General features: G+C 46.9%; 1 protein-coding gene across 1 annotated transcript in view; it reads right to left on the bottom strand.

Annotated features, from left to right (window-relative positions):
- Positions 1 to 2,543: 2,543 nt before the first annotated feature.
- Positions 2,544 to 21,207, bottom strand: part of LOC115101993 (NUAK family SNF1-like kinase 1) — a 66,120-nt gene continuing 47,456 nt past the window's right edge. The window contains exons 5-7 of the mRNA XM_029621462.2: positions 5,377 to 5,496; positions 5,144 to 5,276; positions 2,544 to 5,027 (exon numbers count right to left, since the gene is read on the bottom strand). Coding sequence (XP_029477322.2) covers positions 3,796 to 5,027; positions 5,144 to 5,276; positions 5,377 to 5,496 — 1,485 coding nt within the window. The 3' untranslated portion in view covers positions 2,544 to 3,795. The remainder of the gene's footprint in view (positions 5,028 to 5,143; positions 5,277 to 5,376; positions 5,497 to 21,207) is intronic.

The following is a 21,207-nucleotide window of genomic DNA, read 5'->3' as shown; positions in this document are numbered from 1 at the left end:
CCAGTCTGCCCAGCGCTGCCAGTGCCGCCAGTCTGCCCAGCGCCGCCAGTTTGCCCAGCGCCGCCAGTCTGCCCAGCGCCGCCAGTCTGCCTAGCGTCGCCAGTCTGCCCAGCGCCGCCAGTCTGCCAGGATCCGCCAGAAGTGCCAGTCTGCCAGGATCCGCCAGAAGTGCTGTCAGTCTGCATGAAGCAGCCAGAGCTGTCAGTCTGCAAAGAGCTGCCAGTCTGCAGAGAGCTGTCAGTCTGCAAAGAGCTGCCAGTCTGCAAGTAGCTGCCAGTCTGCAAGGAGCTGTCAGCCTGCATGGAGCAGTCAGAGCTGTCAGTCTGCATAGAGCAGCTAGATCCGCCAGTCAACCAGATTCTTCCAGATCAGACAGTCAGCCATGATCTTCTAGATCTGCCAGTCAACCAGTCTCTTCCAGATCTGCCAGTCAACCAGTCTCTTCCAGATCTGCCAGTCAACCAGTCTCTTCCAGATCTGCCAGTCAACCAGAATCTTCCAGATCTGCCAGTCAACCAGAATCTTCCAGATCTGCCAGTCAACCAGAATCTTCCAGATCTGCCAGTCAACCAGAATCTTCCAGATCTGCCAGTCAACCAGTCTCTTCCAGATCTGCCAGTCAACCAGAATCTTCCAGATCTGTTAGTCAACCAGTCTCTTCCAGATCTGCCAGTCAGCCAGGATCTACCGGAGCCTACTACCTGCCTGAGCTTCCTCTCAGTACTGGGCTTCCCCTCAGTTCCGGGCTGCCCCTCAGTCCCGGGCTGCTTCTGTTCCGAGATGCCCCTCTGTCCCGAGCTGCCCCTCTGTTCCGAGCTGCCCCTCTGTTCCGAGCTGCCCCTCTGTTCCGAGCTGCCCCTCTGTCCCGAGCTGCCCCTCTGTCCCGAGCAGCCCCTCAGTCACGAGCTGCCCCTCAGTCCAGTGGGGATCTGGGTGAGGACTATTAGGCCATGGTCGGCGGCGAGGGTGGATTATCCCAGGACGCGAAGGGGAGGAACTATTACATTAATGGAGTGGGGTCCACGTCCCGAGCCGGAGCCGCCACCATGGACAGACGCCCACCCGGACCCTCCCTATGGTTTTGAGGTGCTTCCGGGAGTCCGCACCTTAGGGGGGGGGGGGTTCTGTCACGCCTTGGTCATAATGTTTTGTGTTTTTCGTTATATATTTTGGTCAGGCCAGGGTGTGACATGGGTTATGTGTTGTGTTCGTATTGGGGTTTTATAGCATTGGGATTGTGTATGATTAGGGGTGTGTCTAGTTAGGCTTGGCTGCCTGAGGCGGTTCTCAATCAGAGTCAGGTGATTCTCGTTGTCTCGGATTGGGAACCGTATTTAGGTAGCCTGAGTTCACTTTGTATTTCGTGGGTGATTGTTCCTGTCTCAGTGTAGTGTTCACCAGATAGGCTGTAATAAGTTTCACGTTCCGTTTGTTGTTTTGTATTTCATAAGTTATTTCATGTATCGTCATTCATTCATTAAAGACATGAGTAACCACCACGCTGCATTTCGGTCCTCTCTTTCGACAAACGAAGAATGCCGTTACAGTAGATAAACACACTGCTCCAAAGTTAATGGAAAAGATTCTTGACGATGATACTAAAGAGAGGGACAAATTACTCTCGCTGCATACAATCCATTATTCAGATGTTCTGTGTTGCTTAGCTGAATGTTATTCTTACCCCCATTTTTGGGTAAATGTTAGTTTAGTGTTGCCTGGGCCATGACATCATCAAGTCTCCCTGAAAAGAATAGGATTAGCCATTTAAGCAACACCATCCTTTTCTGATGCGGATAACAAAAACACTAGAGTCAACCTGAGATTAAAATGGCTGCCTTTGGGTCAGTCGTTCTGATGGCATGAGGTGACATGGTGAGGGTTTGGCTGGACTATGACCTAGATTCGCTCCATAGAGGGCATTGTGGTATGGACAGCATTTGCAACAGAGAGGCAAGGCATCAGTCATTTTGTGTTTGTGACTCCAGTCAGTAGAGTGCACTACTTCAGATGGTTTCTAATCATAGCAAATGAACAGAACATGGAAATGGACTTTAGAGTAAATATGTCTTTGTGTAGAGGGACAGAATGGGGTTTCTGCTATCGATCAAAAACAACCACTAGTGGCACATTATAAACACAACGCTCTGTTCTTCCTGATGTTCCCCTACTTATGATCAACCCAGGGAAAAGGCCTCTCCACTGCAGAGAACAGAGAAGTGTCTAAAAATGGATGTTCTGTTCGGTATTAGACAGGCGTTTTATAATCACTATCATGATTGTATTTTAAAAAGCTCCTATTTTTGTATCCAGCTTGTTTAATCTGTCATCTCCATTGGCTCACAATGTTTTCTCAGCATCTTATTTCTAGACCTCCAGACATCTGTGAAAGTGCCAGGGACACAAATCAGTCAAGTTATTAATACCTCTAACACTTCCTGCAATTTATGATAAATGAATGTGCTTTTTGGTCGTTGCTCATTCTGAAGGAAGTGAGACAGCAGAAAACATTAGGCCTATTTCCAGAAAAAAATAATTCATTTTCATCATTCCTTGTATTTATTTTTTCTTTCACAGTACCAAAACGGTTGAACCAATCCAAAAACCAAAGCAATAATACTTTATGTAACTACCTCCTTGCCTCCCAGTAAAATGTAATCACATACCCTTACACTTTTCCAGCACACAGATCCCAGATTTAAAATCCTCAAAGTCTCATTCAATCTTCCAGTCTGTTTGACCATAAGATCACATTCCATGGTAAAATGCCATCAGTCAGCCTCTTGTGACCTCAGAGATCATATATATATCTGAAGGCTCATGCTGTCGGTGAAATCAGATGAAATAAGAGTAATATTACATGTCTTGTGGCACAGAGATAACACATCCACGTTGACACCATTTGGTTTCACCCCAGTCAAAGACATTTAGATCATTGTTTTAACCAAAGTGACTTAGAAATAACACATCAAATGGGTATATTATACAGTATATTTGGCCCATGCAGGAATCAAACAATTCAAGTCTGATGCTACAAACAGCTTGAATTAAAGGAACCATTTGAACTATGTCTTAACATTGCACATTAGCTTCGTGTCCACAGGATTTTATTTTTTACCCTTATCTTACCAGGTAAGTTGACTGAAAACACATTCTCATTTACAACAACGACCTGGGGAATAGTTACAGGGGAGAGGAGGGGGGATGAATGATCCAACTGGAAGTAGGGGATGATTAGATGGCCATGATGGTATGAGGGCCAGATTGGGAATGCCATGTGGTCTCCTTTACAGTGTTTTGTTAGTTCACATAGGAGTCCTTAAAGTCAGTGATGGTTTCATTCACACAGTTAAAGAGTCCAAAGGTGTTTTATCCCATCACTAGGACAGCAGTCTCAATCCATTCCAATCAGTAACTGACCTTGATGAAATGAACCATTTCTTGATGACTTTCCTTCAACATATGATCACTGCAGGTTGTATGACTAGGTGCTTCCGCTGAATTCTTTATTGTTATTTGTCATGTGGTTAGCAAAGACAAAGTCTGTCAGTAATTTGGGCCTATCAGACAGCACCAGTAACTGATATTACAAGCGTCCAGTCATCTCTTAGGCTTATCATATTGTGGGCACATTGCTCTACCCAGGCGTTAATGACTCATGCCAGATCTTACAACACCTGGATAGGTATTTTATGTATCAGCTACCCACATCATATGTTATAGCAATCTGGTGCCCGACGGGACAGTCGATGATGTGGCATGCAACCATTGGTTGAGCAGGGGAACGCAACCTTTATCTTATCTTAGCATCTCCTGTCTCTCCTCCAATGACATCTCATCTTCCTCCTCTCTGCCCCGCCCTCTTCCTAATCCAATCCCGTCTGCCGCCCTTGCTACCGGGTCCTCGAGTTCCTCTTCTGAGCTGCAAGCACTGCATTGGGTGCCCCGGGAGAAGATCCTGCGGCGTGATTGGGCGCTGAGGTCCAGCAGGTCAAAAGAATCGGAGGAGAGGAGGCTGTCCTCACTCACCACGCTGGGGGGTCTGCTGCCCCCAGAGGCCTGATGGAGCTGGTGCAGTGCCTCAGGGAAATGGGCCAGAGCTGAGGATAAGGAGGGATGAAGGGCATCAGGGAGGTCCAGGCTGTGTGAGAACTTGCCATTGCGCTTTAGAATGCCTTTCCTCCTTCTCACTGCTTCCGTCCGCATCGTTGGACTGTGCTCTGAGCTGGGGGAGCGGTGATCGTAAGAGCAGCACATATCTCCATCAACCCTTCTACCTCCTACTCCTGTGCCCGCTCCAGACATACCTCTCTCTGGGGATGAGCAGTACCCTGACTCACCACCATACAGGTTCTTTAGGATCCCCTTCTTGGGCATCTTGGAGGAGGAATGGGAGAACATAGAGGGGGCAGGCAGGCTTGTGGACAGACCATCACTGTGTGAGTGAGTGTGTGTGTGAGCTCTGTGGGGCTGGGGAGGCAGGTTGCAGGGCTTGGTGGAGGAGTTCTCCCCCATCACTTTAGGAGGGGGCAGGAAGGTTGAATCAAAGCTCCGCTGGGGTTTCAGAATCCCCTTTGGTTTCTTCCTCTCGACCTGGCCTAAGGAGGAAGAGGAAATGGAGGCGGCAGTGGTGGTGGTGTTGATGGCAGTTGTCGTACAAACTGGACTACATGCTCCCAGTGCATTCTGGGGAATAGTGTTCACCTTACGCGACTTCCTTAAACTTGACCTCTCCCCCCTCGACCTCCCCCCTCCCCCGCGATCACCCTTCAGGGGGAAGCTGAAGTAGAACGGGTGAGGGTGAGCGGCAGGGTCAGAGCTCGGGCAACTGGTTGCCGTGGCAACCCGGTTCTGCCAGTCGATGTAGCGGGCGAGCAGCGGGGAGGGGCAGTCCTGGTGGGGGGATGAGGGGCAGTCACATACACTGTCCTCATAGCCCCAGTTGACCCACCAGTGGTTGGCTATGTCCTCCACCGTGGCCCTCTCCTCTACACGCACCGTCAGCAGCCAGTCAATCAGGGCACAGGCGTCTGTGTGGAGGGGACAGACACAGGCAGGGCTCAGTACAATACGACGGTTTACAGGACAGTCATGGACTAACAGGTTTACAGTTCCTTGTGAGACTGCAGGTGATGTGTAGGCTTACCTGAGGGAGGGTTTGGTCTGCGGTAGCGTCCCTGGCTGATCTGCTCTGTGAGCGCTCTGTAGCTGGCCCCGTCAAACGGCATACTGCCATACACCAGCGCATACAGCAAGACTCCCATAGCCCAGCAGTCCACCTGACACAGACCCAGGAGAAACACAGGGAAACGGTGTAAGGGTGTGTGTGCGTGTGTGTGTGTGTGTGTGTGTGTGTGTGTGTGTGTGTTGCCCTCTCACCTCTGGGCCATGATAGGGCAGTCCCTTGACTATCTCTGGGGAGGCGTAGAGAGGACTCCCACAGTACGTCTGGAGCAAATTGTCCTTCTTAAAGCGGTTGGACAGGCCAAAGTCAGCCAGCTACAGACACAGAGAGACAGAGAGAGAGAGGAAAGGAGAGAGAAAGAGGGAGAGAGAAGCATTTTAGGTTAGCTATTGAACAAAGAAATCTAATTTTAATATTTCTATAAAATAGTTTGACAGCTGAGCACCAGTGACTGAAGTGACACGATATACTGAATGGATACTTAATGTCATGAGATAACATCAGGAACATATTGTACTGTAGACCCCAGGCCAGACTGCTGTCTGCTATTACGTGGAGTCAAGAAGCACACATAATGATAATGTAATGGGCTAATTAGTCTGTGATAAAGTAACACAGACACACACGCACGTTACAAATTCCATCCCGGTGACTGTGCTTTCCCTGCGTTAACCTTGTGGTAGAACACAACAATCCACCACAACACTCCATTCAGTTATTTTCAAAGGGCCAGAAATAGACGTGCGGTCAGGTTTGGCCAACGCAAGCCAGAGGATAGAGAAGAGGGCCAAGAACAGCATCCAACAAACACTCATGTATCAGGACAGGCCCTCAGAAGGGTGAGGGCCCAGGGGTGCCAGACTGTAGCCTGAGGACCAGGATCGTCATTGCGATCTTGAGTGAATATTAACACACGCGCCCTAGTGGCACTGACAATAGAAAGACCTATTGCCTATCCTAGATCAAAATTACCCTTGACCTTACACACAATTACCTCCTCATGCACCTTCTGTTGTGTGTGTATGTACTGTTCAGATGTAGGATCTTTTAAAATTCTTTTTGTTAACCAATCCACCTCTTCGGAGGACAAATATTTTAGTTTTTTTACAGATTTTTTGCTACATTTACAAACGTACATTTTACATTCATGGTACTTTTATATAAAGCAGTCACATAACAGAAATACATGACCAAACATAAACTCTTTAATCCCGCCCCTCAGTCACTCTCAGCCCATCCCACGTATCACCATAGACCTCAGCTCTTTAATCCCACCCCTCAGTCACTCTCAGCCCATCCCACGTATCACCATAGACCTCAGCTCTTTAATCCCACCCCTCAGTCACTCTCAGCCCATCCCACGTATCACCATAGACCTCAGCTCTTTAATCCCACCCCTCAGTCACTCTCAGCCCATCCCACGTATCACCATAGACCTCAGCTCTTTAATCCCACCCCTCAGTCACTCTCAGCCCATCCCACGTATCACCATAGACCTCAGCTCTTTAATCCCACCCCTCAGTCACTCTCAGCCCATCCCACCTATCACCATAGACCTCAGCTCTTTAATCCCACCCCTCAGTCACTCTCAGCCCATCCCACCTATCACCATAGACCTCAGCTCTTTAATCCCACCCCTCAGTCACTCTCAGCCCATCCCACCTATCACCATAGACAACCCTCATTTGGTTTCCATGTGCCATATATTTTTCAATTGTACGGTGATATTTTACAACATTTTTTAACCTTTCAAATCGTACATTTTCAACAGATTGTGAGATAATACAAAAAAAGTGATTTATTGACTGACTATGGATTTCCAAATCGCCCAACACTGGTATTTGTAGTGTTCGTTTGTTGTTTGTTTATAGTTTTGTATAATGTTGTATTAGTGTATGTAAGTTGTTCTGTCTGAAACGTTGTTCCCCCTGCTGTTGTTGGACCAGGTCTCTCTTGAAAAAAAGACATTCTCTCAATGAGAAAAACCTGTATAAATAAAGGTTGAATAAATAAATAAAATTGTAAGGTTCATTTTAAGTGAATGTTGGGATTTTTCACCATTCCTGAACCTGTGACCAGAAACAAGCTACATAGGGGCAATACCAGAATAAATTATCTATTGATTCTGTCTCTTCGCAGCAAAATGTAGGATCTTAATGTAGGATCTTAATGTAGGATCTTAATGTAGGATATTAATGTAGGATTTTAATGTAGGATCTTAATGTAGGATATTAATGTAGGATTTTAATGTAGGATCTTAATTGGAACTGTATGGTCGTAGCAAAATATTCCCGCTGTAACAGGATTTGAACATTTAGTCCATAATGTTGCTTGATCAGTGGTTAGGCTGTTAGCTGGCCAAAAGTAGGGTACATGAGAAGTGCAATCCTGTTAATATAAATGTGTGTTAGTGTGGGTTTTCAGTGCATTTATGTAAATCATGAAGCTCATCTATTTTTCCTGATCAAATTAAGATCCTACATCTCTACATGTGTGTTTATAAAAATATATTACAGTTGATTTATATCATAATTGGGGAAGTGTGTGTGTTCTACCTGGCTCCAGCACGAGTCAGGCGGACGGAGTTAAGCCTGCATGCCATTCCTGCTCTCATTTTGTTCCTCTAGTTCTTAGAAGAGGCATTCTTTTGCCTTGACACACAAACACACACACACCGCCTCTCTCCATATCTCCTCTGCCCACACGTGCCTGAGGATTAGCTGAACTATTATCAGAGGCTTGGAAGGTACCTGCTGCATCTCCCCTCATACTGTACACCTATCACTATAGAGAAACTGGGTCAGTGGAAAACTATTAGTGGTGTAAAGTACTGAAGTAAATACACTTTAAAGTGCTACTTAAGTCATTGTTGGGGGTATCTGTACTTTACTATTACATTTTTTTTTACAACTTTTACTTTTACTCCATTACATTCCTAAAGATAATAATGTACTTTTTACTCCATTAATTTTCCCTGACACTCAAAAGTACTTGTTACATTTTGAATGCTTAACAGGACAGGAAAATTGTTAAATTCACACACTTATCACGAGAACATCCCTGGTCATCCCTACGGCTTCTGACGTGGCAGACTCGCTAAACACAAATGCTTCATTTGTAAATTGTCTGAGTGTTGGAGTGTGCCCTTGACTATCATTTAATTTAAAAAACAAGAAAATTGTGCTGTTTGAATTGCCTACTAAAAGTAATTTGAAATTATTTATAATTGTACTTTTGATACATAAGTATATTTTTTGCAATTACATTTACTTTGGATACATAAGTATATTTAAAACCAAATACTTTGACTTTTACTGAAGTAATATTTTACTGGGTGACTCACCTTTACTTGAGTAACTTTCTATGAAGGCATCTTTACTTTTACTCTAGTATGACAATTGGGTACCTGTCCCACCACTGACTATTATAGGTGCTTACAGGTTGTCAAAACAGTATCATCATAATATTAGGCCCAACCAAAATCATTTGCAAGTCAGATACTATCTTTAGATGGAAATAATTCTCAAATGTTCTGTTTTACAACCAGGTTGTCATGCCATCAGCAGAGGGATATAACATAACATCAGATGAAGACACATTTCCAGAAATGTTCACTTTACCTACACATACAAGTATCTGGTTGGCATGGTGAAATGAAGTAAAGTCAATCAAAATGGTCAAAACTAATCCTAATGTTTTTACAAGAACAATTGTTCCGTGACATACTATGGAACGCCATTTGGGTCTTTGCGTGTCAAAAAAGATACACGTCAAATAACACTATTTGTCGCGTCAAATACCAGTATTTGTCGCGTCAAATAACAGTATTTGACGCTTCAAATAACAATATGAAAATGATATGCAAGGGTTGGCCAATTAAGTGATAATGCCCGAGAACCCGGTGTTTAAAGGATATATTGGCACGAGTGTTGGTAGGCCCGAGACGAAGTTGATGAATTTATTCATACCATTTCATCCTTCCACAAGATATAGTCCTGACACAAATCTAGGGCTACCCAAGCCGGCTGCTGGTTCGTTCTAACGTTTCGGTTGCTAGAGACGCTACCCAGTTGTTCAGTCTTTGTTCTGTATCTATGGATCAGACCCAGTCATTCCTTCTAAATGTTGCATTGCCATACTGGCTGGCAACGTACGTATCCCTTGCTTGCTAGCTAGCTAACTACGGCTTTTACACTCACACCAAACAGTGCAGCCAAAATAACAACAGTAGCTGCATTTGCATTTGTTTATGGTGTTTTCTAGGTACATGTAAATCAAATCAAATCAAATCAAATTTATTTATATAGCCCTTCGTACATCAGCTGATATCTCAAAGTGCTGTACAGAAACCCAGCCTAAAACCCCAAACAGCAAACAATGCAGGTGTAAAAGCACGGTGGCTAGGAAAAACTCCCTAGAAAGGCCAAAACCTAGGAAGAAACCTAGAGAGGAACCAGGCTATGTGGGGTGGCCAGTCCTCTTCTGGCTGTGCCGGGTAGAGATTATAACAGAACATGACCAAGATGTTCAAATGTTCATAAATGACCAGCATGGTCGAATAATAATAAGGCAGAACAGTTGAAACTGGAGCAGCAGCACAGTCAGGTGGACTGGGGACAGCAAGGAGTCATCATGTCAGGTAGTCCTGGGGCACGGTCCTAGGGCTCAGGTCCTCCGAGAGAGAGAGAAAGAAAGAGAGAATTAGAGAGAGCATATGTGGGGTGGCCAGTCCTCTTCTGGCTGTGCCGGGTGGAGATTATAACAGAACGTGGCCAAGATGTTCAAATGTTCATAAATGACCAGCATGGTTGAATAATAGTAAGGCAGAACAGTTGAAACTGGAGCAGCAGCATGGCCAGGTGGACTGGGGACAGCAAGGAGTCATCATGTCAGGTAGTCCTGGGACATGGTCCTAGGGCCCAGGCCAGTTGAAACTGGAGCAGCAGCATGGCCAGGTGGACTGGGGACAGCAAGGAGTCATCATGTCAGGTAGTCCTGGGGCATGGTCCTAGGGCTCAGGTCCTCCGAGAGAGAGAAAGAAAGAGAGAAGGAGAGAATTAGAGAACGCACACTTAGATTCACACAGGACACCGAATAGGACAGGAGAAGTACTCCAGATATAACAAACTGACCCTAGCCCCCGACACATAAACTAATGCAGCATAAATACTGGAGGCTGAGACAGGAGGGGTCAGGAGACACTGTGGCCCCAACCCGAGGACACCCCGGACAGGGCCAAACAGGAAGGATATAACCCCACCCACTTTGCCAAAGCACAGCCCCCACACCACTAGAGGGATATCTTCAACCACCAACTTACCATCCTGAGACAAGGCCGAGTATAGCCCACAAAGATCTCCGCCACGGCACAACCCAAGGGGAGGCGCCAACCCAGACAGGCCGACCACAACAGTGAATCAACCCACCCAGGTGACGCACCCCCCCAGGGACGGCATGAGAGAGCCCCAGTAAGCCAGTGACTCAGCCCCGTAACAGGGTAGAGGCAGAGAATCCCAGTGGAAAGAGGGGAATCGGCCAGGCAGAGACAGCAAGGGCGGTTCGTTGCTCCAGAGCCTTTCCGTTCACCTTCCCACTCCTGGGCCAGACTACACTCAATCATATGACCCACTGAAGAGATGAGTCTTCAGTAAAGACTTAAAGGTTGAGACCGAGTTTGCGTCTCTGACATGGGTAGGCAGACCGTTCCATAAAAATGGAGCTCTATAGGAGAAAGCCCTGCCTCCAGCTGTTTGCTTAGAAATTCTAGGGACAATTAGGAGGCCTGCGTCTTGTGACCGTAGCGTTGTAGGTATGTACGGCAGGACCAAATCAGAGAGATAGGTAGGAGCAAGCCCATGTAATGCTTTGTAGGTTAGCAGTAAAACCTTGAAATCAGCCCTTGCTTTGACAGGAAGCCAGTGTAGAGAGGCTAGCACTGGAGTAATATGATCAAATTTTTTGGTTCTAGTCAGGATTCTAGCAGCCGTATTCAGCACTAACTGAAGTTTATTTAGTGCTTTATCCGGGTAGCCGGAAAATAGAGCATTGCAGTAGTCTAACCTAGAAGTGACAAAAGCATGGATTAATTTTTCTGCATCATTTTTGGACAGAAAGTTTCTGATTTTTGCAATGTTACGTAGATGGAAAAAAGCTGTCCTCGAAATGGTCTTGATATGTTCTTCAAAAGAGAGATCAGGGTCCAGAGTAACGCCGAGGTCCTTCACAGTTTTATTTGAGACGACTGTACAACCATTAAGATTAATTGTCAGATTCAACAGAAGATCTCTTTGTTTCTTGGGACCTAGAAAAGGTCATGTAAACTCAGCCAAAAAAGAAACATCCCTTTTTCAGGACCCTGTCTTTCAAAGACAATTCGTAAAAATCCAAATAACTTCACAGATCTTCATTGTAAAGGGTTTAAACACTGTTTCCCATGCTTGTTCAATGAACCATAAACAATTAATGAACATGCACCTGTGGAATGGTCGTTAAGACACTAACAGCTTACAGACGGTAGGCAATTAAGGTCACAGTTATGAAAACTTAGGACACTAAAGAGGCCTTTCTACTGACTCTGAAAAACACCAAAAGAAAGATGCCCAGGGTCCCTGCTCATCTGTGTGAATGTGCCTTAGGCATGCTGCAAGGAGGCATGAGGACTGCAGATGAGGCCACGGCAATAAATTGCAATGTCCGTACTGTGAGACGCCTAAGACAGAGCCACAGGGAGACTGGACGGACAGCTGATCGCCCTCGCAGTGGCAGACCACATGTAGCAACACCTGCACAGGATCGGTACATCCGAACATCACATCTGATGGACAGGTACAGGATGGCAACAACAACTGCCCGAGTTACACCAGGGACGCACAATCCCTCCATCTGTGCTCAGACTGTCCGCAATAGGCTGAGAGAGGCTGGACTGAGCGCTTGTAGGCCTGTTGTAAGGCAGGTCCTCACCAGAAATTACTGGCAACAACGTCGCCTATGGGCACAAACCCACCGTCGCTGGACCAGACAGGACTGGCAAAAAGTTCTCTTCACTGACGAGTCACAGTTTTGTCTCCCCAGGGGTGATGGTCGGATTCACGTTTATCGTTGAAGGAATGAGCATTACACCGAGGCATGTACTCTGGAGTGGGATCGATTTGGAGGTGGAGGGTCCGTCATGGTCTGGGGCGGTGTGTCACAGCATCATTGGACTGCAGGCAATCTCAACGTTGTGCGTTACAGGAAAGACATCCTCATCCCTCATGTGGTATGCTTCCTGCAGGCTCATCCTGACATGACCCTCCAGCATGACAATGCCACCAGCCATACTGCTCGTTCTGTGCGTGATTTCCTGCAAAACAGGAATGTCAGTGTTCTGCCATGGCCAGCAAAGAGCCCGGATCTCAATACCATTGAGCAGGTCTGGGTGAGGGTGAGGGCTAGGGCACGTTCCCACCAGAAATGTCCGGGGACTTGCAGGTGCCTTGGTGGAAGAGTGGGGTAACATCTCATAGCAAGAATTGGCAAATCTGGTGTAGTCCATGAGGAGGATATGCACTGCAGTACTTAATGCAGCTGGTGGCCACACCAGATACTGACTGTTACTTTTGATTTTGACCCTCCCTTTGTTCAGGGACACATTATTCCATTTCTGTTAGTCACATGCCTGTGGAACTTGTTCAGTTTATGTCTCAGTTGTTGAATCTTATGTTCATACAAAGATTTACACATGTTAAGTTTGTTGAAAGTAAATGATGTTGACAGTGAGAGGACATTTCTTTTTTTGCTGAGTTTATTTGGAAACATCCATAACAATGAGCTAATGAGGCGAGATTTCGCATGGCATAGAAAATGTGCTCACTCGTCAGGACACTTGTTTATAGGAGCTAGCCAACAACAAAGCTAACACAATCACTTCAAACTGATGCAAAGGAAAGACTGCAAACTAGCTGTACTTCGTTTTAACTTTTTTTTTTTTTCTCGAATTGACATGTTCCTATATATCCTAAAAAATGATGCCAGCTGATTCATGATTTCGACTGGCTGAGAAACACAGCCTGCTTCGTCCCAACCGCCACACGTTCATTACTATGGCACAGCTGGAGATTGGATTTGAATATTTAAACAATGTTGCAAATGTCGGAGACAGACAGCAAGGTTTATACACATCTCCGATGTTGAAAACTAAATGTTAGTCCAAAAGAAATGTGAGACAATGTCTAGGTGCTTTCTGTAGTGGAGATCAAGTTCATAAGTTGACGAGACAGTGGATTGCGCAGTCAGATGAAACAGAGTACATAGACATTAACATCATAGATTTAGCAGGTGGTAACTTGTGGAAAAGACGCCAGCTGGAATGCGGTTTTAACCAATTAACATTCAGAATTAGACCCATCCCTTGGATCTTTGGACACTGTGTTAACTAACCTCCAGACGAGCTTCAATGAAATACAACTCTCCTTCCGTGGCCTCCAACTGCTCTTAAATACAAGTAAAACTAAATGCAAGCTCTTCAACCGATCGCTGCCTGCACCTGCCCGCCCGTCCAGCATCACTACTCGGTTCTGACTCAGAATATGTAGACAACTACAAATACAGTTGAAGTTGGAAGTTTACATACACCTTAGCCAGATACATTTAAACTCAGTTTTTCACAATTCCTGACATTTAATCATAGTAAAAATTCACTGTTTTAGGTCAGTTAGGAAATGTTAGAATAATAGTAGAGAGAATATTTATTTCAGCTTTTATTTATTTCATTACATTCCCAGTGAGTCAGAAGTTAAAATACACTAAATTAGTATTTGGTAGCATTGCATTTAAACTGTTTAACTTGGGTCAAACGTTTCTGGTAGCCTTCCAGAAGCTTCCCAGAATAAGTTGGGTGAATTGTGGCCCATTCCTCCTGAAGGAGCTGGTGTAACTGAGTCAAGTTTGTAGGCCTCCTTGCTCACACACACCTTTTCAGTTCTGCCCACAAATGTTCTATAGGATTGAGGTCAGGGCTTTGTGATGGCCACTCAAATACCTTGACTTTGTTGTCCTTAAACCATTTTGCCACAACTTTGGAAGTATGCTTGGGGTCATTGTCCATTTGGAAGACCCATTTGCGACCAAGCTTTAACTTCCTGACTGTGGTCTTGAGATGTTGCTTCAGTATATCCACATAATTTTCCTTGCTAATGATGCCATCTATTTTGTGAAGTGCACCAGTCCCTCCTGCAGGAAAGCACCTCCACAACATGATGCTACCACCCCTGTGCTTCACGGTTGAGATGGTGTTCTTGGGCTTGCAAGCCTCCCCCTTTTTCCTCCAAACATAACGATGGTCATTATGGCCAAACAGTTATATTTTTCTTTCATCAGACCAGAGGACATTTCTCCAAAAAGTACAAAAGAAAATTCCCATGTGCAGTTGCGAACCGTAGTTTGGCTTTTTTATGGCGGTTTTGGAGCAGTGGCTTCTTCCTTGCTGAGCGGCTTTCAGGTTATGTTGATATAGAACTCATTTTACTGTGGATTTTGATACCTTTGTACCTGTTTCCTCCAGCATCTTCACAAGGTCCTTTGCTGTTGTTCTGGGATTGATTTGCACTTTTCGCACCAAAATACATTAATCTCTAGGAGACAGAAGGCGTCTCCTTCCTGAGCGGTATGACGGCTGTGTGGTCCCATGGTGTTTATACTTGCATACTATTGTTTGTACAGATGAACGTGGTACCTTCAGGCATTTGGAAATTGCTCCCAATGATGAACCAGACTTGTGGAGGTCTACAAATGTTTTTCTGAGGTCCAACCTAAGTGTATGTAAGCTTCTGACTTCAACTGTACCTAGGTGTCTGGTTAGACTGTAAACTCTCCTTCCAGAGTCACATTAAGCATCTCCAATCCAAAATTATATCTAGAATCGGCCTATTCGCAACAAAGTATCCTTCACTCATGCTGCCAAACATACCCTCGTAAAACTGACTATCCTACTGATCCTCAACTTCGGCGATGTCATTAAAAAAAATAGCCTCCAACACTCTACTCAACAAATTGGATGCAGTCTATCACAGTGCCATTCGTTTTGTCACCAAAGCCCTATATACAGTACTACCCACCACTGCGACCTGTATGCTCTCGTTGGCTGGCCCTCGCGTCATACTCGTCGCCAAACCCACTGGCTCCAGGTCATATACAAGTCTTTGCTAGGTAAAGCCCTGCCTTTCCTTCCAGTTCTCTGCTGCCAACGACTGGAACGAACTGCAAAAATCCCTGAAGCTGGAGACTCATTATCTCCCTCACTAACTTTAAGCACCAGCTCACAGATCACTGCACCTGTACATAGCCCATCTGTAAATAGCCCATCCAACTACCTTATCCTCATACTGTATTTATTTATTTATCTTGCCCCTTTGCACCCCAGTATCTCTACTTGCACATTCATCTTCTGCACATCTATCACTCCAGTGTTTAATTGCTATATTGTAATTACTTCGCCACCATGGCCTATTTTATTGCCTTACTTCCCTTATCTTACCTCATTTGCACACAATGTATATAGACTTTGTTTCTACTGTATTATTGACTGTATGTTTGTTTATTCCATGTGTAACTCTGTGTTGTTGTATGTGTCAAACTGCTTGGCTTTATCTTGGCCAGGTCGCAGTTGTAAATGAGAACTTGTTCTCAACTAGCCTACCTGGTTAAATAAAGGTTAAATTTTTTTTTTTTTTAAAACAATTAGGCACTAAGGCCCGAGGGGGTGTGGTAAATGGCCAATATCCCAGGGCTATGGGCTGTTCTTATCCACAACGCAACGTGGAGTGCCTAAACACAGCCCTAAGCCGTGGTTTATTGGCCACACATCACAAACCCCCGAGGTGGCTTACTGCTATTGTAAACTGGTTACCAACGTAATTAGAACAGTACAAATAAATGTTTTATCATACTGATATAACACTGCTGTCAGCCGTATTCGAACCACCCAGTTGATCATTGTGATTATAAACCTTGTGGAACGAGCCCTGAATGAGAGTTTGAAAGTTTATGGCATTTAATTTATTTTTAGCTGCACATCAACATTTAAGCATTTATCTACTTACAGTCTATTTATTGTTAGTATATCCATATTGTCTGTTAATGTAAACGTAATGATCATTAATCTGAAATGTAATGAATGATATAGTCCACATTGTTGTTGGTCTTGGTGTTTTATGGTTTAGTTGTTTTTCAGAAACACTTTACTGACACTTCACTAATAACCAATATCCTTTGCTGATAGTGACTGATGTTGACTGAAGTACTGCTGCCATATTGCAGCAAACTCATCTAAATCTGATCATTTGTTATTAAACATAGGACATCAAATGAACTTCAACCATTCTCCTTTAATTAGAAGTATATAAAGTAAAGCTTCCCATCCATTGCATCCAAGTGACGGCTCCACTTCTGGAAACCACACCGTTTGTAGTGACTTATCAAATTCAATATGCTTTGATCTCTAAGAACTAGAACCACTAGTTCAAGGCTCTCCAAGCCTGTTCCTGGAGAGATACCCTCCTGTAGGTTTTCACTCCAAACCTGTTCCTGGAGATATACCCTCCTGTAGGTTTTCACTCCAAGCTTGTTCCCGGAGAGATACCCTCCTGTAGGTTTTCACTCCAAGCCTGTTCCCGGAGAGATACCCTCCTGTAGGTTTTCACTCCAAGCCTGTTCCCGGAGAGATACCCTCCTGTAGGTTTTCACTCCAAGCCTGTTCCCGGAGAGATACCCTCCTGTAGGTTTTCACTCCAAGCCTGTTCCCGGAGAGATACCCTCCTGTAGGTTTTCACTCCAAGCCTGTTCCCGGAGAGATACCCTCCTGTAGGTTTTCACTCCAAACCTGTTCCTGGAGAGATACCCTCCTGTAGGTTTTCACTCCAAGCTTGTTCCCGGAGAGATACCCTCCTGTAGGTTTTCACTCCAAGCCTGTTCCCGGAGAGATACCCTCCTGTAGGTTTTCACTCCAAGCCTGTTCCCGGAGAGATACCCTCCTGTAGGTTTTCACTCCAAGCCTGTTCCCGGAGAGATACCCTCCTGTAGGTTTTCACTCCAAGCCTGTTCCCGGAGAGATACCCTCCTGTAGGTTTTCACTCCAAGCCTGTTCCCGGAGAGATACCCTCCTGTAGGTTTTCACTCCAAGCCTGTTCCCGGAGAGATACCCTCCTGTAGGTTTTCACTCCAAGCCTGTTCCCGGAGAGATACCCTCCTGTATGTTTTCGAGATCCAACCCCAGTTGTGACTAACCTGATTAACTTATTAACCAGGCAATTATTAGAATCAGGTGCGCTAGATTAGGTTTGGAGCGATAACCTACAGGGCAGTAGCTCTCCAGGAAAAGGGTTGGAGAGTCCCGTACTAGTCCATCTTCAACCACATCATTCGAGCTGTCACAATGTGTCAACAATGCTATGTTGTTAACTGTAATAGGTTGCTGTTAATCACAATTATATAACATTTAAATGTAATGGGGGCCGAACCACCGGTCCAGTAAGAAGCCAGTAGAATCCCTATCTTGAGGAGCAGACTGTAGGACCTTCCACACAATTGTTTTTTAAACGATTTCTAAAAGTCCCAATTGGGCATTCCAAAAGGTAAAGGTAAAGTTGTTTTAATGTTCATTCAGAATGTTCTGTTGTCCTCCCACGGCAGGCACGCTCTGAAGGCTCCAATCCAGTGATTGCAGTAGGCCTCTCCTGGGTCGTGTTGTACTGAGTGGAAGACAAATATTCTGTCAGCAGATGGCACTGTTGTGCTAAAGTGCCATAGAGCAAAATACAATTGACCTCAACTATAGGCCATATATCTTAAAAGTACCCTACTCTCTCCAAATATGATCAAACAAAAAAATCGTACTGGAATGGAGATGTACTTAACTTTTGTGAAGGTTGCTCTGTCTAAACTATGGAAGGAGCTGAGGTGGTGATTGAAGGAGCTGACGTGGTGATTGAAGGAGCTGAGGTGGTGATTGAAGGAGCTGAGGTGGTGATTGAAGGAGCTGAGGTGGTGATTGAAGGAGCTGAGGTGGTGATTGAAGGAGCCTGAGGTGGTGGTGGAAGGAGCCTGAGGTGGTGGTTGAAGGAGCCTGAGGTGGTGGTTGAAGGAGCCTGAGGTGGTGGTGGTGGTTGAAGGAGCCTGAGGTGGTGGTGGTGGTTGACGGAGCTGAGGTGGTGGTTGACGGAGCTGAGGTGGTGGATTAAGGGGCTGAGGTGGTGGTGGTGGTTGGAGGAGCTGAGGTGGTGGTTGAAGGAGCTGAGGTGGTGATTGAAGGAGCTGACGTGGTGGTTGAAGGAGCTGAGGTGGTGGTTGAAGGAGCTGAGGTGGTGGTTGAAGGAGCTGAGGTGGTGGTTGAAGGAGCTGAGGTGGTGGTTGAAGGAGCCTGAGGTGGTGGTTGAAGGAGCCTGAGGTGGTGGTGGTGGTTGGAGGAGCTGAGGTGGTGGTGGTTGACGGAGCTGAGGTGGTGGTTGACGGAGCTGAGGTGGTGGATGAAGGGGCTGAGGTGGTGGTGGTGGTTGGAGGAGCTGAGGTGGTGATTGAAGGAGCTGCCGTGGTGATTGAAGGAGCTGAGGTGGTGATTGAAGGAGCTGACGTGGTGATTGAAGGAGCTGAGGTGGTGGTTGAAGGAGCCTGAGGTGGTGGTTGAAGGAGCTGAGGTGGTGGTTGAAGGAGCTGAGGTGGTGGTTGAAGGAGCTGAGGTGGTGATTGAAGGAGCCTGAGGTGGTGATTGAAGGAGCTGACGTGGTGATTGAAGGAGCTGAGGTGGTGGTGGTTGAAGGAGCTGAGGTGGTGGTGGTGGTTGAAGAAGCTGAGGTGGTGGTGGTGGTTGAAGAAGCTGAGGTGGTGGTGGTGGTGGTTGAAGAAGCTGAGGTGGTGGTGGTGGTTGAAGGAGCTGAGGTGGTGGTGGTGGTTGGAGGAGCTGAGGTGATGGTTGAAGGAGCTGAGGTGGTGGATGAAGGGGCTGAGGTGGTGGTGGTGGTTGGAGGAGCTGAGGTGGTGGTGGTTGAAGAAGCTGAGGTGGTGGTGGTTGAAGGATCTGAGGTGGTGGTGGTTGAAGACTGAGGTGGTGGTGGTTGAAGAAGCTGAGGTGGTGGTGGTTGAAGGATCTGAGGTGGTGGTGGTTGAAGGAGCTGAGGTGGTGGTGGTTGAAGGATCTGAGGTGGTGGTGGTTGAAGGAGCTGAGGTGGTGGTGGTGGTTGAAGAAGCTGAGGTGGTGGTGGTGGTTGAAGGAGCTGAGGTGGTGGTGGTGGTTGAAGAAGCTGAGGTGGTGGTGGTTGAAGGATCTGAGGTGGTGGTGGTTGAAGGAGCTGAGGTGGTGGTGGTTGAAGGATCTGAGGTGGTGGTGGTTGAAGGAGCTGAGGTGGTGGTGGTGGTTGAAGAAGCTGAGGTGGTGGTGGTGGTTGAAGGAGCTGAGGTGGTGGTGGTGGTTGAAGAAGCTGAGGTGGTGGTGGTGGTTGAAGGAGCTGAGGTGGTGGTTGAAGGAGCTGAGGTGGTGGAAGGAGCTGAGGTGGTGGTTGAAGGAACTGAGGTGGTGGTTGAAGGAGCTGAGGTGGTGGTTGAAGTTACTGAGGTGGTGGTTGAAGGAGCTGAGGTGGTGGTTGAAGAAGCTGAGGTGGTGGTGGTGGTTGGAGGAGCTGAGGTGGTGGTGGTGGTTGGAGGAGCTGAGGTGGTGGTGGTGGTGGTTGACGGAGCTGAGGTGATGGTTGAAGGAGCTGAGGTGGTGGTTGACGGAGCTGAGGTGGTGGTGATTGAAGAAGCTGAGGTGGTGGTGGTTGAAGGAGCTGAGGTGGTGGTGGTGGTTGAAGAAGCTGAGGTGGTGGTGGTGGTTGAAGAAGCTGAGGTGGTGGTGGTGGTTGGAGGAGCTGAGGTGGTGGTGGTGGTTGACGGAGCTGAGGTGGTGGTGGTTGAAGGAGATACGGTGGTGGTGGTTGAAGAGGCTGAGGTGGTGGTTGAAGGAGCTGAGGTGGTGGTGGTTGAAGGAGCTGAGGTGGTGGTGGTTGAAGAGGCTGAGGTTGTGGTGGATGAAGAGGCTGTGGTGGTGGTGGTTGAAGAGGCTGAGGTGGTGGTGGTTGAAGAGGCTGAGGTGGTGGTGGTTGAAGAAGCTGAGGTGGTGGTGGTTGAAGAAGCTGAGGTGGTGGTGGTTGAAGAAGCTGTGGTGGTGGTGGTTGAAGGAGCGAAGGTGGTGGTGGTGGTTGACGGAGCTGAGGTAGTGGTTGAAGGAACCTGAGGTGGTGGTTGAAGGAGCCTGAGGTGGTGGTTGAAGGAGCCTGAGGTGGTGGTTGAAGGAGCCTGAGGTGGTGGTGGTGGTTGAAGGAGCCTGAGGTGGTGGTGGTGGTTGACGGAGCTGAGGTGGTGGTTGACGGAGCTGAGGTGGTGGATTAAGGGGCTGAGGTGGTGGTGGTGGTTGGAGGAGCTGAGGTGGTGGTTGAAGGAGCTGAGGTGGTTATTGAAGGAGCTGACGTGGTGGTTGAAGGAGCTGAGGTGGTGGTTGAAGGAGCTGAGGTGGTGGTTGAAGGAGCTGAGGTGGTGGTTGAAGGAGCTGAGGTGGTGGTTGAAGGAGCCTGAGGTGGTGGTTGAAGGAGCCTGAGGTGGTGGTGGTGGTTGGAGGAGCTGAGGTGGTGGTGGTTGACGGAGCTGAGGTGGTGGTTGACGGAGCTGAGGTGGTGGATGAAGGGGCTGAGGTGGTGGTGGTGGTTGGAGGAGCTGAGGTGGTGATTGAAGGAGCTGCCGTGGTGATTGAAGGAGCTGAGGTGGTGGTTGAAGGAGCCTGAGGTGGTGGTTGAAGGAGCTGAGGTGGTGGTTGAAGGAGCTGAGGTGGTGGTTGAAGGAGCTGAGGTGGTGATTGAAGGAGCCTGAGGTGGTGATTGAAGGAGCTGACGTGGTGATTGAAGGAGCTGAGGTGGTGGTGGTTGAAGGAGCTGAGGTGGTGGTGGTGGTTGAAGAAGCTGAGGTGGTGGTGGTGGTGGTTGAAGAAGCTGAGGTGGTGGTGGTGGTTGAAGGAGCTGAGGTGGTGG

The sequence above is a fragment of the Oncorhynchus nerka genome, linkage group LG20, assembly GCF_034236695.1.
Source record: "Oncorhynchus nerka isolate Pitt River linkage group LG20, Oner_Uvic_2.0, whole genome shotgun sequence".
Classification (NCBI taxonomy): domain Eukaryota; kingdom Metazoa; phylum Chordata; class Actinopteri; order Salmoniformes; family Salmonidae; genus Oncorhynchus; species Oncorhynchus nerka.
This window is presented reverse-complemented; position numbering and strand designations above follow the sequence as displayed.